General features: G+C 48.4%; 1 protein-coding gene across 2 annotated transcripts in view; it reads left to right on the top strand.

Moving 5' to 3' along the window:
- zgc:158766 (uncharacterized protein LOC100009641 homolog) overlaps nt 1-16,964 on the top strand; it is a 51,743-nt gene that overhangs the window by 31,740 nt on the left and 3,039 nt on the right. Inside the window, exons 14-22 of one of the 2 annotated variants that reach the window (XM_056286289.1) lie at nt 664-1,556; nt 2,900-3,149; nt 3,527-3,616; nt 4,416-4,640; nt 5,909-6,079; nt 6,195-6,372; nt 8,330-8,446; nt 10,483-10,749; nt 12,770-13,002. In XM_056286289.1, the coding sequence (XP_056142264.1) occupies nt 664-1,556; nt 2,900-3,149; nt 3,527-3,616; nt 4,416-4,640; nt 5,909-6,079; nt 6,195-6,372; nt 8,330-8,446; nt 10,483-10,749; nt 12,770-13,002 (2,424 nt within the window). Of the gene's footprint in view, nt 1-663; nt 1,557-2,899; nt 3,150-3,526; nt 3,617-4,415; nt 4,641-5,908; nt 6,080-6,194; nt 6,373-8,329; nt 8,447-10,482; nt 10,750-12,769; nt 13,003-16,964 lie in introns of those variants that run through there. The other variant, XM_056286290.1, reaches the window with a different exon arrangement.

Here is a 16,964-nt window from a genome sequence, read left to right as displayed (position 1 = left end):
ATTCATTAGGTCACTCTGTGTGTATTCTCTGGTTGTACGTTGTGATTCTGTAACTCTGTGTCTTGTCTACTCTGTGGATTCAATACCGATTCCATGTCTGTCCATCCTGGAAGAGGAAGTCCTCCTCTGTTGTTCTTCCTGAGGTTTCTCCCAATTTTTTTCCTGATAATTTTTCAAGTGGAGTTTTTCCTCACCCGAGTAGAGGGTCTAAAGATAGGGGGTGTTGTATAATTGCACTGATTGTAAAGTCCTTCTGGAGTACTTAATGATTTTGGGCTCTACGAATAAACTTGACTTTACGGGAAGAACGGAAGAATAAATTTGCATTTATGATCAAAATTTCACCGAAGGAAGGAATAGTAATCGGGAATGGAAATAGGAATAACACCCTTGTACATCTTACTAATAGTAAGGAGTGCAGGGGACAAACACCAACAGACGGTTACATATTGCTGTGAAGAAGCAGGAATTAAAGATCTCGTTAAACGAAGTGCAAGGCTCACGAATTACAGAAAGTTCAAGAGTATAATCAAATAAATGAAATGAAGTATCTCATCATGAAAATGCCAACATCTTCCGTAAAATAGACCTGTCAGTATTTCACACACAGTTCATATGCCGTGTTTCTAACATTTGGAATAATATAATCACAATATCCTGCAGGCCAACCAGTGGATGGAGCACTGCCAGGATTATTTCTGCCAGTTCAGCCTCGAAAGTGGTGGTGTCAGCCTGTCGCCTGCCATAGTCCCGGTCCTCCAGGATTATCACACAGAGGCCTCCAAGTTCTCCATGGACAACTTCAGTGCCCTCAATGAGATGGTGCTTTCCCTGGACAGTTCGCAGCAGCTACAGCAGTGGAACGCACTCTGGCACAAATGTCAGCAGACAAAGCACCAGTTGGAAGAGGCCTTGGCCAAGGCTGTGGCCTCAGCCTCTGACTCCAAAACTGTTGATGCAGAGGTTTCTTTAGAGGCCACAGAGAGGAAGAGCGCTACCATGGAACAGCAGGACGATAACAGGGGTCTTAATCTGCCCGAACTGCCCTCGTACACCAACAGGGCAGTCGCGCCACTGGATTATGAGGACACCAAACCTGACTCCGCCGGGCCCTACTCCAAGAGCCCGTCCAGTTCCATCTCCTCCTCCTCCCACTTCACTTTCCCACCTGACATCGACGTCAAACTGAGGAAGAGCCCGTCCCTCTTCGAGGACACGGACAGCGACTGCACCGTCGACTCGTCCATCTCCTGCCACTCTGAGCCCGTCTACTCCGGTGCCACAAGACACCGCAAGCAGCCGCTGAAGAAGATCATGAAGAAGACCATGAGCTACGAGCTGACGCCGAGGGACAGTGGCCACTCGGATACTGGTCGTCTCCGTGGATACACGGGCGTGTACATCAAGGGCCTGGAGGTGGCCAACAACGTTTCCGTGGAGAAGAAGCTGCAGAGGCCAGATGTGATGAACCCGGTGTTGGGCCGAAGTCGGAGCGTTTCTTCCCCTTCCAGGAATCATGGCAGATACACCGAAGGAGATGGCAAGAAACAGAGCAGGTGAGGAAGTGGCAGCTGAATCTTAAAGTGACAGCTTGGTGGGAATATATCTGAACGAAAGAACTTTTCAGGGCTCTGTGTGTGTGTGTGTGTGTGTGTGTGTGTGTGTGTGTGTGTGTGTGTGTGTGTGTGTGTGTGTGTATGTGTGATGGTTTTCTTTACATGGGGTATATAATTATATGTGTATTCATATATATATTTCACTGCAGATACTGATTCCGTGTAAAATTCTTTGAGTATCGGTGTGTATGGGCAAGGCTCAGCGTTTTTGTTTTTATTTTTCAAAGCCATCCAGCATGCCGAATTTCGCCACAAGAGAACACAACTTCACACGAACAGGAACAAATTTTGGTTCTGTGGAAACTGTGAAAATCAATTTAAACCGATCTGCTCCTTTTAAAAAAAAATCTGGGTATTTTTCGGTGAAAATCAGTAAAAACCGAAAACGCTGAGCCTTGTGTATGGGGCATCTGGGTAGCGTGGCGGTCTATTCTGTTGCCTACCGATACGGAAGTCGCCGGTTCGAATCGCCGTGTTGCCTCCAGCATGGTCAACCGTCCCTACAGACACAATTGGCTATGTCTGCGGGTGGGAAGCCAGATGTGGGTATGTGTCCTTGTCGCTGCACTAGCGCCTCCTCTGGTCAGTCGGGGCACCTGTTTGGGGGGGAGGGGGAACTGGGGGGAATAGCTTGATCCTCCCATGCGCTACTTTCCCCTGGTGAAACGCCTCACTGTCAGGTGAAAAGAAGCAGCTGGCGACTCCACATGTGTCGGAGGAGGCATGTGGTAGTCTGCAGCCCTCCCCAGATCGGCAGAGGGGGTGGAGCAGTGACCAGGACGGCTCGGAAGAGTGGGGTAATTGGACGAATAAAATTGGGGAGAAAAAGGGAGAAAATCCCCAAAAAAGTATCACTGTGTGTATGTGTGTTTTTGTATGTACTATGTATGTGATTGTAATTTGTGTATGAATATAACTTCTTGCTTTATATCAAGTATATAATACTGTAAATCTGTTGCATATTTAATTCTCTTTGTATTAACAACTTATTCGCATTACATCTTCACTACTATGTTTTTCAAAATCAAGACCAGTCAATTATACTATAGATATGTACTAGGATTTATATCAGTATAACCTGATATGTACAAGTAGTACCATTCATACTACTATGGAGTTATTATCGGTCATTTTCCATTTCTATCTACTAGTATTTTTATGTAAATGATGTCATCAGTAGAAGTGTCAGGAACTATCTGTAACTGTAACTAACTAAAGTAAAATGACCGCACGGAGATCTTGATGATGGCCGTCCTGCTCGGCGCTGTCCTTCCAACCCGCAGGAAAGTACAGCACATCATGGACGAGATGATCACCACCGAGAGGGAGTACGTGCGCTCGCTCGGCTACATCGTGGAGCACTACTTCCCCGAGATGGAGCGCCTGGACCTGCCCCAGGACCTGCGGGGGAAGCGCGGCATTATATTCGGCAACGTGGAGAAGCTGTGCGACTTCCACGGCCAGTACTTCCTGAAAGAGCTGGAGTCGTGTGCGCACTCCCCGCTGTCCATCAGCAGCTGCTTTCTCAGACACGTGAGTCCGTCGTCAGACCGTCGCCGTGGCCCCGGGGCATCAGGGCCAACAGACTGAATGCCGTGCCCGAGCCCGGGTGTCTGGTGCTATCTACAGTCTGAGAAATTATTTTACAAGTGCCGAGCGGCGGCCGCTGGCACTTCTCAGAGCGGTTGTGTCTGAGCACAGTAATATGTCACAGTTTGAATTCCAGCACACTTTTCCACCACAATTCCCCGTGTGTGCGTGTTTGTTTCTAGGTGAAGGGGCGTAGATTTCGACGTTTTACTCTTTCTCACAAGCTGGATTACTTTCGGTGTTTGGCAGAGCATGTTCAAATTTGTGTGTGTACCTTTCTGCAGTAGTGGATGTCGTAACTTGTTATCCTTTGTATGCAGGAGGATCAGTTTGGAATGTATGCTCTGTATAGCAAGAATAAGCCCCAGTCCGACGCTCTGCTCTCCAGCCACGGGAACGAATTCTTTAAGGTGCGTCAGGAAAACGGCTTCGGTCATATGCAGTCACGAGCCACACGCAGCAGGGGCATTTCTGACCATTTTCAAGCGCAGTTCAGCCTGCGCTGACACGGTCGGCCATATCTCTAAACATTGCTTTGCTTCTTGAGCCGCGCCAGTCCGGCGAGTCGGTCGCATCAGCCTCTCGTGTGATTGGGTCTGGTCTCCTCAAAAGGAAACAGATCGCCGGCAGCCATACGGAAGCTAAGCAGGTGTGGGCTTGGCTAGTACTCTGATGGGAGACCCCTCGGGAGTTTCTGCCGGAAGTGGTGTTGCTGGGCCAGTAGGGGGCGGTCTTCCCTCTGGTCACAATAAAAACAACAAATATCAAATCCCAATGCCCTGGCGCAGTGGTGGGGACACTATGCTGTGGGAGATGCCGTCCTTCGGATGAGACGTCAAACCGAGGTCCTGACTCACTGTGGTCATTAAAGATCCCATGACACTTATCGCAAAGAGTAGGGGGCTCCCCGGTGTCCTGGCTCGTGCATTGCACGCTGTGTCTGCATCATGCCACTGGTGTTATATGAACACAGCTATTTCTGTCCACTCCTGCCATTGTTGCCTACAGTACTGCTGAATTTGCGCCATTTGATTGATTAATTAATTAATTGATTGATTAATTTGACCAGACCCAATCCCAAAAAAATATTCATGTAATCAACTTGTGAGAGTTAGTCTTCCTCATGTGGGCACATGAAGGTGTCATATTAAGAATATTATCAGTCTGTGTTAATGATAACACCCTCGCCTGTGTTTTGCTGTGCCCCAGAACAAGCAATTGGAGCTGGGGGACAAGATGGACCTGGCGTCCTACTTGCTGAAGCCCATACAGAGGATGAGCAAGTACGCTCTCCTGCTGAAGGACCTGATCAAGGAGTGCAGCCAGTCCCAGGAGCAGGAGCTCAGCGACCTCCGCACCGCCGAGGAAATGGTCAAGTTCCAGCTTCGCCATGGCAACGACCTCCTGGCGATGGATGCCATTCGGGGCTGTGATGTAAGCAGTGATACACAGGGAGTGTGAAGTATCTGAATGTCATGGGATTGTCACCACATTTCCATCCAAATGTTGAGCAAATCTGAAGCAAATATTTGAAAAGTCCAAAAAATTAAGGGTGACAGGGCAGCCCGCTTTACCGCATAGTATTGTACTGCATAGTCCTTTGCCCCTTTGTCCCGTCTCCTACAGACTGAGACGAGGTCTTGCATTGAAAGCAAAGTAGCAAAAGTACACATTTCTCCGTCGAAACTTGTTATTCTGGCAAAGGCTATATTGTCATGCACCATTAGTGGGCAATAGTGTAGCTGTATGTGGTTTATAAAATGTCTGGTTAAACCTGATATACATTATATCAAAGTTGTATTATACCTTTGTGCACTGGTAATCCATAAAGATATACACAGTGGTTAGTGCGGTCACCTCACAGCAAGAGGGTCCTGGGTTCGAGCCCCAGGGTAGTTCAACCTTGGGGGTCGTCCCAGGTCGTCCTCTGTGTGGAGTTTGCATGTTCTCCCTGTGTCTGCGTGGGTTTCCTCCGGGGGCTCCGGTTTCCTCCCACAGTCCAAAGACATGTAGGTTATGTGAATCGGCCGTACTAAATTGTCCCTAGGTATGAATGTGTGTGTGTTGTGTGTGACGGCCCTGTGATGGCCTGGCGGCCTGTCCAGGGTGTCACCCTGCCTGCTGCCCAATGACTGCTGGGATGGGCTCCAGCATCCCTGCGACCCTGAGAGCAGGATAAGTGGTTTGGAAAATGGATGGATGGATATATTTATATATATAAAGAGAGAGAGAGAGATGTTATATATCTGTCCTGCAAAATCTTGCTGTTTGTCCTGCATTTGCGTGTGTAACTGTTTCCATCCGGCCACCTTAGTCACATCTCCATGAGCTGGTTTTCAACCGAAGAGGTTGACAGGAATTGCTTACTGCAGGATCAAATCGAAAATCCCACTTTTTTCGCTCTTTATCACATGAACTGTTTACCAGCAACCTCAGAACAGCCTGAACACGCTTTCTTAATGCTGAGGAAGTTTATTTTGGTACTTCTGTGTTTCATCCACATATTTCCCAACTTCAGAACTTGCACAGAAATATCTCAATAGCAACAAAGCTACTGTTATTATATGGATCATAAGATGACAATCATCATTAGCCCTTTTTCTGTGTTGTGATAAGCTGGAAGTCATATCCTGAGGCCGGGATCCTCCCAAGTGTTGTATTGTTCTCACTGACGCGTGTGCGCCGCCTCGTTTCCTCACCAGGTGAACCTTAAAGAGCAGGGTCAGCTCCGCTGCCAGGACGAGTTCATCGTCTGGTGTGGGCGGAAGAAATACCTGCGCCACGTCTTCTTATTTGAAGATCTCATCCTCTTCAGCAAGACCAAGAAGATAGACGGTGGATATGACATTTACATCTACAAACAGTCCTTTAAGGTGAGATCCTTTTGGAACGTTGGAAAAGATGCTCCCAACTTCCAGCGATGATCCATTACCGCTTGGATGTATATCTGATTTGAATTCACCGTCAACTGTATTCCTCCATATTTAGACGGCAGAGATCGGTATGACTGAGAATGTCGGCGACAGCGGCCTTCGGTTTGAGATCTGGTTTCGCCGGAGGAAGTCCCAGGACACATTCATACTGCAAGCTAGCACTGCAGAGGTCAAGGCTGTCTGGACGGCCATCATCGGCAAAATCCTTTGGAGGCAAGCACTCAGAAACAGGGGTATGATATATGATCAATACATCACACTTTGGGGCGTTCGGGTGGCATAGTTGTCTATTCTGTTGCCTACCAACATGGGGATTGGCGGTTCAAATCCCCATGTTACCTCCGACTTGATCGGGCGTCCCTACAGACACAATTTGTCATGTCTGCGGGTAGGAAGCCAGATGTGGGTACGTGTCCTGGTCGCTGCACTTGCGCCTCCTCTGGTCGGCCGAGGCGCCTGTTCGGGGGGAGGGGGAACTGGGGGGAATAGTGTGATCCTCTCATGCGCTACATCCCCCTGGTGAAACTCCTCACTGTCAGGTGAAAAGAAGCAGCTGGCGACTCCACATGTATTGGAGGAGGCATGTGGTAGTCTGCAGACCTCCCCGGATCGGCAGAGGGGGTGGAGCAGTGACCGGGATGGCTCGGAAGAGTGGGGTAATTGGCTGGACACAATTGGGAGGGGGGATGTATATATAACTTTATTTTCACTGTTCTTGTTTTGGGGTTTGTTGTTCTTGTTGCAATAATTATCTGCACAGGTCAATACGATTATCTGGCCAAGTTCCACAAGCGATTGTGTTCACATGTATGCACACTAGGCTTGCAACTGTTTTCGGTTTAAAACCGAACCGTACGGTCCGTCCTGTACGGTTCAATCCGCCCTTATGGACCGTGGGTTTTCGGTTTTGCAGTTAAAATGTGTGTGAATAGTTGACAGGCGTTTCTTACTGCCGGAGAATGGATTTTTCACTGTGTGCCTGTGTGCAGGCAGGCTGAGACAGCCTGCTGCAGAAAACCCCGTCCGACGAGTCAATATCCAATCACTGTTAGCCCCCCACCCCCCACCCCCCTTCTAACTGGAGCCGACAGTCGAGTTGAAAAGACGGCAGTAGCTGGCGAGTGGAGGAGTAGAGAGAGAAAAGTTTGAAGAAGCACCGTCTTCATACAAATCTGGGGACATTTCGGGTTTGCTGTTGAATACAACGATGAGGGAGACAAAACAGTGGACAGAAATAACACTGTGTGCTGCAAGCATTGCTTGACCCATGTCCCGTACTACGCAAGTGGAAACACTTCCAATATGAGCCAGCATCTCCGCCGGCACCACCCAGATGTCTCGCTCTCTGGAAGCAGGACAGACGCACAAGTAACCGCACCAGTGAACAAAACAACCGTCTATCGCAGATGCTTTCCAACAGACCTATAGCGCCAACTCAGAGAAACACTAAACAATAACCCGTGCAGCCCCCGGGGGTGTTCATTGCTACAGACATGCAGCCCTTTTCGGTGGTTGGAGATGTGGGCTTTCGTCAGCTAATGCATACGCTCGATCCGCGCTACGTTATTCCCTCCCGAACTTATTTCACCAACAATGTAGTTCGAAACCGAACCGAACCGAAACCGTGACCCAAAAACCGAGGTACGAACCGAACCGTGGGCTAACTGAACCGTTGCACCCCTAATGCACACGTGCATATTCATGGTATATAAGTACACTGGCACTTACATTTACTCATTTGGCAGATGGTTGTATCCAGAATGACTTCAAAGAAAGTCAGAAATTAGCATAAAAATATGACTAGCTGGCATCATGGAGCACTATACAGTAATGATGTCATATTCAAGCGTGCTTGTCAACTCCAGGTGTGGTTAGTAAAGGTTTGCCTTAGAATAGGAAAATCAAAGTATAACATAGATTAATATTGTCACAAAACAGTTAAAACAGGCAGATTATGCTATGAGAGCATAAAATGGCTCAAGTAGAGAAATGGGATCAAAAGCAGATAGCAATAATAATAATGGTTTAGTACACAAGGGGGCGATATAACAGCCGGGCCACCAGAGACCGTTCAGGGAGGAAGTACTTCAGAAGGAAAGTTTTTAGGCCTCCCTTGAAGGAAATTAGTGAGTCGGTAGCTCTGATACACATATTTACTCATTTGTTTTCTGCTTCCTGGTTTTACAATAGAGCTGCGTATGCAGGAGATGGTTTCCATGGGGATTGGAAGCAAGCCCTTCATGGACATCAAACCCAGCGATGCAGCCATCAGTGACAGAGCCATTGACTACATCATGAAGGGGACAGGTGAGCCATCCCTCACAGGTAGATAAGATAAGATGAAATGAGATAAGATGAGATAAGATAAGAGGAGATAAGATGAGATAAGATAAGATGAGTTAAGATAAGATGAGATGAAATGAAATACTATGTTACAGCAGCGAAGTAAAACTGACGGGACTGCTAAAATAATAAAACAGTCACAATATCTACTGTAGATGCTATAAGTTAAAGTGCGTAGTTGAGGTAGTATTAGTAAGAAAACCTGAGTATTAAATAAAAGAATACCAGTGAGCAAGATGCTGTTTAAACAAGTCCGGTGTGCAAGATGATCACAGAACTTAGTTGGACTCCTGATGGATTCAAGTACGAAAGTGTGAATAAACATATAAGTCAAGTCTGGGGGCATCCAAGTAGTGTGGCGGTCTATTCTGTTGCCTACCAACACGGGGATCACCGGTTCGAATCCCCATGTTACCTCCGGCGTGGTCGGGCATCCCTACAGACACAATTGGCCGTGTCTGCACTAGCGCCTCCTTTGGTCAGTCGGGGGGCATGTTCTGGGGGGGGACTGGAGGGAATAGCGTGATCCTCCCGTGTGCTATGTCCCCCTGGTGAAACGCCTCACTGTCAGGTGAAAAGAAGCGGCTGGCAACTCCACATGTATCGGAGGAGGCCTGTGGTAGTCTGCAGCCCTCCCCGGATCGGGAGAGGGGGTGGAGCAGCGACTTGGACGGCTTGGAAGAGTGGGGTAATTGGCCGGGTACAAATCGGGAGAAAGGGGGGGAAATACCCCCCCCCCCAAAAAAAATTGCAAGTCAAGTCAATTTTATTTGTATAGCCCAATATCACAAATTACAAATTTGCCTCAAAGGGCTTTACAGCAACACAACTTCCTGTCTTTAGACTCTCGCATCGGATAAGGAACAACTCCCTGAAAAAACCCTTTAACAGGGAGGAAAAATTGGTAGAAGCCTCAGGAAGAGCAACAGAGGAGGGATCTCTCTCCCAAGACGGACAACAAGGCAATGGATGTTGTGTTTACACAATTTACACAATACAACATTGAAAGAGGGTAACAGAATTATAATGGAATTATAAAATATATAAAGAATGTGGTGAGGAGGATGCCAACCAGTATCCAGACGCCACCGGAACAGTCCAGGACCCGAACCAAGCAACCAGCATCACCATGTAAAAAAAAACCAAACTAGTCACACATCTTAGTGAGAGAAGGATATAACATTAAAACAGGATAACTAAAATTGTATGGATTTATAAGATATATGAAAAGAGAATGTGATGAGGGGGATGCCAAGCAGTGTCCGGGTGGCCACCACCGTCACCACGGAGACCTGAGAGGAGGACAGACTGCACATGCTCACAAGGGAGACTCACTTCACACAGAAGAAAAGAAAGGAGAAGACGTCATTCAGAGACAGAGAGAAAAGACATGTGAGAGAAGAGAACAGTTTGCAGTAGTCAATAATCTATACTCTATAATCTTGTAGGCAGAGCAGTGCTAGAGTATTTATACTTTACATTTAATATTGTAGTTAGATGTTTTTAGAGCCATACTGATATTTGAGGTTACCGTTCACTGATTCAGACTAAATTAACCTGGATATTAATTACACAGCTCCTGAGGAACCATGGAACCCATGATTAATTTGTTTTTGCAACTGCCTTTAACAGTTAAAGAAATTCCCCGTGTCTTTTTCTCCTCCCTTCTCGTGATGCTCTCACATGCCGAAACTACATGCCGTGCCACGTTTTCATCCGAACCTCGAGCGAATTTTAGGGAGCCAGTCAGAACCGTTTAAGCTCGCTGGTTTTAATTGTTTAAAACAGGAACACTTGAAACCAACATCTGATAACGTTTAGGAGAAAAATAGAGAGGAGGTGACGCACATTATGCTTCATATCCTCATCAGCACATGGACATATTCACCCTATATTCAAGCTCCAGTTTCTTTTTTGCAATACCCCCCCCCCCCCAAATAAATAAATAAATAAATAAACATCATCCTAATAGAAATGACTGTCTCTTTTGTAACTGGCAGAATCTCGGACCCGGGCCTCCATCGCCGTGTCCTCATTCGACCACTCCGCCTCGTTCAAGAGACCCCACTCCACCATCTCCAACAGCAGCACCTCCTCCTCCAGTAGCCAGTCCTCCTCCTCCCTCCTGGGCTCCCTCAACCTCCACCTGTACTCCTCGCCCTCCCACCCCCACCCGATGGGCAGCATACCGTCATTCAACCAGTGGCCCTACGACTGCATCGAGGAGGACGAGCTGGAGCAGGACGCCGGGAGCCAGCCCTCCATGAGTGAGTGACCCCTCTGGTGGATGTAAGATCCCGCGGCCACTGACCCTGTTGTGAATACAGGTCTGCCTTTTTCTCCGGAAGCGTGGATCTGTGCTTCTGCATGTGTCAGTGTTGTGGGGTGGGTGTGTCCATACTCATCCATGTGCTGCTTTTGTTTCTGTTCCACTTTCCACGCCTGGATGCTCTTCAACTGTGATGGGCTTTAAGTTTTGTGTGCTGTAAGAATTTCCTCTCTTAAGACAATAAACTGTCTATCTAGCTAGCTAGCTAGCTAGCTGGCTAGCTATCTAGCTATCTAGTTATCTATCTATTAACTATTATGGGAGAATTTCTTCTCAACACACTGTTCAAAGTCAGTCAATCAAGGTCCCTTACCTTCTAGTCTGATGTGAATAGGTTTGTTGTTAGTAGCACTCAATGGGTACAACGATATACCGAGTTGGTCCATGGAGCAACTGGCCTGACCTCCTGCTGCACACACCTTTATGCCATGACTTAGTCCCACGTATTGTGGGGCTTAACCTTTAACTACACCTTTGAGTTTAGAAAATAGAATCACCCCAAGCATATACTCCATTGTCTCCTTAGTTATAAGTAGATTCACCCTTAATTTATATCCCAATATATTCTTATTTGTGCCCTTTAGTGGTATTAACATGTACTATGCAGATGTTCCTCCCGGGCAAAGGTTGCCCGCACCGAGACCTGGCCATCACCATTGGCAACACCGTGGTGACGCCAACTCGGACTGTGAGGAATCTGGGTGTGATCCTGGACGACCAACTGTCGTTTGCTGAAAACGTTGCATCAGTTGCTTGCTCCTGCAGATTTCTCCTCTATAACATCAGGAGGATTCGCCCATTCCTCACCGACGAGATGGCACAGGTGCTCATCCAGGCTCAGGTCATCTCCCGGCTGGACTACGGCAACTCCCTCCTTGCTGGCGCCCCGGCGTCGGCCATCAGACCTCTGGAGCTTGTTCAGAAAGCTGCAGCTCATCTGGTGTTCAACCGCCCTAAGTTCTCCCACACAACTCCCCTTCACATGTCCCTACACTGGGTCCCAGTAGCTGCTCGCATCCAGTTTAAGACTCTGGTGCTAGCCTACAGGGCAGTGAAAGGAACAGCTCCTTCCTATCTCCAGGCCATGGTCAAGCCCTACAGCCCCACCCGACCACGTTGCTCTGCTGCCTCGGGACGCCTGGTTGACCCATCGTTCAGAGGCCCCTGCTGCCGATCGACCCGGTCACGGCTCTTTTCTGTCCTGGCCCCACAGCGGTGGAATGAACTCCCCACTGAAGTCAGGACAGCGGAGTCGCTGCCCATCTTTCGGCGCTGGTTGAAAACTCACCTCTTTAAGAGCTACTACCCTGCTACTTGTTCTTAGCACTTATTGTATTCACTCATTTAAAAAAAAATCGCTTTCTTGCACTTTTACTTTAGCACTGGTTTTGCTCTTAGATGCTTGTTTAGATGCACTTATGACCTCTGATGACTAGTAGTTCTCCTGATTTCCTACCTTAAATGATGCACTTATTGTAAGTCGCTTTGGATAAAAACGTCGGCTAAATGACTAATGTAATGTAATGTACTATACTGTTCTTCTTGATACCATTATTCTCCATAGGTGTTTTGTCGCCATCTAGTGACATAGGAATACACTACACTTACCCTGCCCTGAGACGCCATTATTTCCAATTGCAACATAGTATCTATCGATCCAGCCATTAGCCAAACCGCTTATCTTGCTCTCAGGGTCGTGGGGATGCTGGAGCCTATCCCAGCAGTCATAGGGGGGCAGGCGGGGAGACACCCTGGACAGGCTGCCAGACCATCACAGGGCATAAAGACAAACCTAATGATTGTAAATACTTAAATTATTTTCCACACTATCTATCTATCTATGTGTCTGCCTGTCCGTCTTGCCAGCAAGCCAGTAATTTAGTGGCCTTACGTTCTCCGTGGCAGAGCTTAGTGTGGACCATGTTAATGTAATGTCCTGTTGTGCGTTTGTTTCACAGTAACTGAGAGTTCAGAGACATCCTCCCAGTGCACCTCCAGTGACAGCGTGACAGGGATGAATACCCTCACCATCCACCCCAGCTTAGTCCTCGACTCTTACAACAACAACAACAACGACAACTCCTCCTCCTCCTTCCTGTGCGCCTCCACGCCGCCCTCCTCCAGGGCCCCTTCCTCCATCTTCCAGAAAGAGCAGGACCTCCAATCCCAGGGCACTAAGTTCATCACAGCAGTGAGTGTTTTTTTTTTCCCCTTCTTCCCCTCCCGCTTAAAGTCAGAACCTGAAGCGGTTTATAGATGCAGGATCAGAATTCCAGTTCCCATAAGCTGGTTTCAGATCTTATTAAAGACTGCGGAAATAACCTCAATCTGTTTTAGCCACATAAGTGTTCTTTACGACGGGCACTTAACATTTTTCCGTCGCCGGATACTCTCGCTTAGTGACTCTTTTTCAGATGAACTTCCTCGTAGTGTTTTGTGTTCGTGCGTAATGAAATGACGTGGTCATACAACACTCACACCCACCGCTGTCCGGATGGACTACACAACAGCAAGCAGATCAACAATCTAAGAAGTGAAAAACAGAACGGATGGTAAAGAGATGAGTTTTAAGAGGCCCCTTTTTGTTTGAAAATATCAGATCCGGGGCAGTCTGGGTAGGTCTATTCCATTGCCTACCAACACGGGGATCGCCGGTTCGAATCCCTGTGTTACCTCCGGCTCGGTCGGGCGTGCCTACAGACACAATTGGCCATGTCTGCGGGTGGGAAGCCGGATGTGGGTATGTGTCCTGGTCGCTGCACTAGCGCCTCCTCTGGTCGGTCGGGGCGCCTGTTTGGGGGACAGGAGGGGGAATAGCGTGATCCTCCCACGCGCTACGTCCCCCTGGCGAAACCCCTCACTGTCGGGTGAAAAGAAGCGGCTGGCGACTCCACATGTATCGGAGGAGGCATGTGGTAGTCTGCAGCCCTCCCCGGATCAGCAGAGGGGGTGGAGCAGCGATGAAGAGTGGGGTAATTGTCTAAGTACAACTGGGGAGAAAAAAAAGGGGGGGGGTCCAAAAAAAAGAAAATATCAGATCTGTACGGGTGGTGGTTTGTTTGCGACCATAGCTAACCATTCCCAGGCTGTTCGCCATCGACGTGATCCTCCACAACACCAGCGACGTGGAGGACAGCTCCACCTTCACTCACCAGCATTTTGTTGTTTTGTTTCCCTGCCCAGAGGAAGACCTCTCATATAGCGATAGGCCTGTCGACAGCGGTCTGACGCAGAGTCTAGCGGGTTTAGCTCAGTAAGTAACGGGTCTCGTCAGGCTGGCCATCTCACAGCCTCATTAAAGGGATTGTTGAGTTTTGTTTGTTTTTGTACACGAGATGGTGTACGACTTGCTTATTGGCAGCGATGTTGCATGGACCCGGTCAGCGGGTCCCGTGTTCGGACGGCCGGCCGCTTGTCACAGCAAACCGGGAGCTTGTCAGAGTGAAATGAATGAAGCTGAATGAGGTCAGTTAAAGAAAAACATGTTAAGCGACAACACAACATGCAAAAAACCCAAAATAAAGGTTTTTAACCATCCAAAGCAGAATACATCGACGCTCTTTCACCTCACAGATGCTAAAATCTGTTTGTTCCCCAAACCAGTCCTCCAGGACCCCCCGTTCTGCACACTGTCTCTGTAGCCCTGATAGGTAGCAGGCCTGCACGTATGCCCGGTGTGCCAAATCCGACACAGTTAAGTGCCAATGGGTTCAGTAATGCGGCTTTCAAGTCATGTCCGGTCGGGAATACGTCACAACCTGGCCATCCGAGTAGTTCGCATTCGTCCTTTATGGCCAGAAAGTTGGAGAAACCATGGGGCCGAGTGTTTGCATAACTTTAGTTATGAAGGAATATCCTTCCATATTTTAAAGTTTTAATTTCTGGCTTTATTGTGTGAAATGTCCTACTGCTCACCACGGCTCTCCGTGTTCAGCCATATCGGAGAGAGAGAGCGGTTATGTCACACCTCAGCCAGTTTGTGCTCCACCTAGAATGCCGGTTTCTCCGACTTGATCATCCAACATAATAAGGAGTTCATGTGGCACTTGCTGCTTGGCAGTTCATTCAGACCGTAAATCCGACCCCACTTGAATGTAGGGTAAGTACCGGCAGGCCTACTTACGCAGGGTTGCAAAGAAAATCTGCAGAACGGGGTGAAGGGGGGGGTCCTTAAGGACTGGGTTAGCTAGTTAGCTGACTCTGTATACAGTCACTCATTCTTCTCTGACAAACCTCCGACATGCTGCGACAGCTTAGTGGCCAGATCTCCGCACACGGGACTCACCGACCAGACTCGTGCCCATGCACCGAGTCGGAAAAAAACCCGAACTATCCCTTTAAGAGCGATGTATGGCCTGACCTCTAATGTATGTGGACATGTGCTTTTTGAATCGGTGGCTGTGTTTGCCTTTGCTGTGCTGTGTGGTGTTGTGTTGTCTTGTGTTGTGCTGTGTTGTGTTGTGTGGTGTTGTGTTGTCTGTGTGTTGTTGTGCTGTGCAGCATGGCGGTGTCTTCCTAGGGTTCAGGGTTCTCCCTCTCTGATGGCTTCCCAGAGGAAAAGCGACCTGCTCATAATAGAAATCTCTTCTTCGTGTCAGAGAAATAGAGCAGCTATTGTTGTGCGACCATTGAAGTTTGAACTTTGCCCCCCCCCCCCCCCCAGATTATCCGACATAACACGTCCTCAAATCATCTGGGGGGACACAGCTCAACCTGATGTGACGCTAGATGAGGATCATTACGGAAGAAGTATTCACACCTCTTGCCTACCAAGGTGGGGATCGCCGGTTCGAATCTCTGTGTTACCTGGTCAGGGGTCCCTACAGACACAATTGGCCGTGTCTGCGGGTGGGGAGCCAGATGTGGGTATGTGTCCTGGTCACGGCACTAGCGCCTCCTCTGGTCAACTGTGGGGAATAGCGTGATACTCCCACGCGCTACATCTCCCTGGCGACTCCACATGTATCGGAGGAAGACGTGGTAGTCTGCAGCCCTCCCCGGATCGGCAGAGGGGGAAGAGCAGCGACTGGGGCGGCTCGGAAGAGTGGGGTAGTCTGCCAAGTACAACTGGGGAGAAAAAAAAAGGGGGGGGGGGGAGTATTCACAGCTCGAGTTCCTCTTTACCACGTTTCTTATAGAGACACGGTACCACAGGAAACGTGTGATCCTCTGTAAAGCCGTCGGCTCTACTTGTAGGTGTTGCTGTCGTCACACTAGTTCAGAACCCCGAGGCGAGCGCGGGCTTTTGCTCGGGGGGGGTTGCTCGGGGTTACGTCTTGCCTGGTTTAAATCTGCCCTGGGTGTGAAGCAGAATACAGTCGGCACGAAGACGGGGGTCCTTTTTTTTCCTCTGGGATGTTTTGACAAGCTTCTGGGTGTCTTTCCGTTACCCGCCCCGCCCCCTGTTTCCTGCGGTGGCGTTGGTGTGTGCTTCCTGTGTGACGTGACTGTGGCGGAAGTGAGCGCCGACCGGTGGCCAGAGGGGCGCCGAAGGGCCTTGGTGGCGTGGAATACGTCTCGATTACAGAAGGTCGTACGGTTTTCCGTGTTGAGCCGTCCGTGGCGACACGGTTCCGCTCAACTTGGTCCTATTTATGGAAGATTGTTCTGGACTTTGTTAACCCCGCCCCCCCCACGGGAAAAAACACGACAAAAATGTCTTCCAGGACGTGTACGTAGTCGCTGTAGATAAAGAAGTCAACACAGAAACTTGCAGGATGTGCTGAGTAAAACAGTGGACCATCTATAGGAACAAGATGGGACATGAAGGATAACCAAGGCTCGGCGTTTTCCGTTTTTATTTTTCAAAGCCATCCAGCGTGCTGAATTTCGCCACAAGAGGGCACTGTTACACAACCTCACACGAGCAGGAACAACTTTTGGAGCCGTGGAAACATCAGATCCGGGTGAAAATCAGTTTAAACCGATCTCCTTTTTAAAAAATCTGGGTATTTTTCGGTGAAAATCGGTAAAAACCGAAAACGCTGAGCCTTAAGGATGAATGAAAGCTTTGACCAAAAATAAATAAATAAATAAAGTACAGGGGGACATTATTATTTTTCACACATTTATTCATGGCAACAGCATCTCAGTTTTTACCACAGGAAGTGGGCGTGAGATATGAAAATGATCTTTTAAGATCGTTGCCTTCCA

Source organism: Lampris incognitus, chromosome 9 (genome assembly GCF_029633865.1).
Source record: "Lampris incognitus isolate fLamInc1 chromosome 9, fLamInc1.hap2, whole genome shotgun sequence".
NCBI classification, from domain to species: Eukaryota; Metazoa; Chordata; class Actinopteri; order Lampriformes; family Lampridae; genus Lampris; species Lampris incognitus.
Note: the sequence above shows the minus strand (reverse complement) of the source record. Positions and strands in the feature narration are given on the sequence as shown.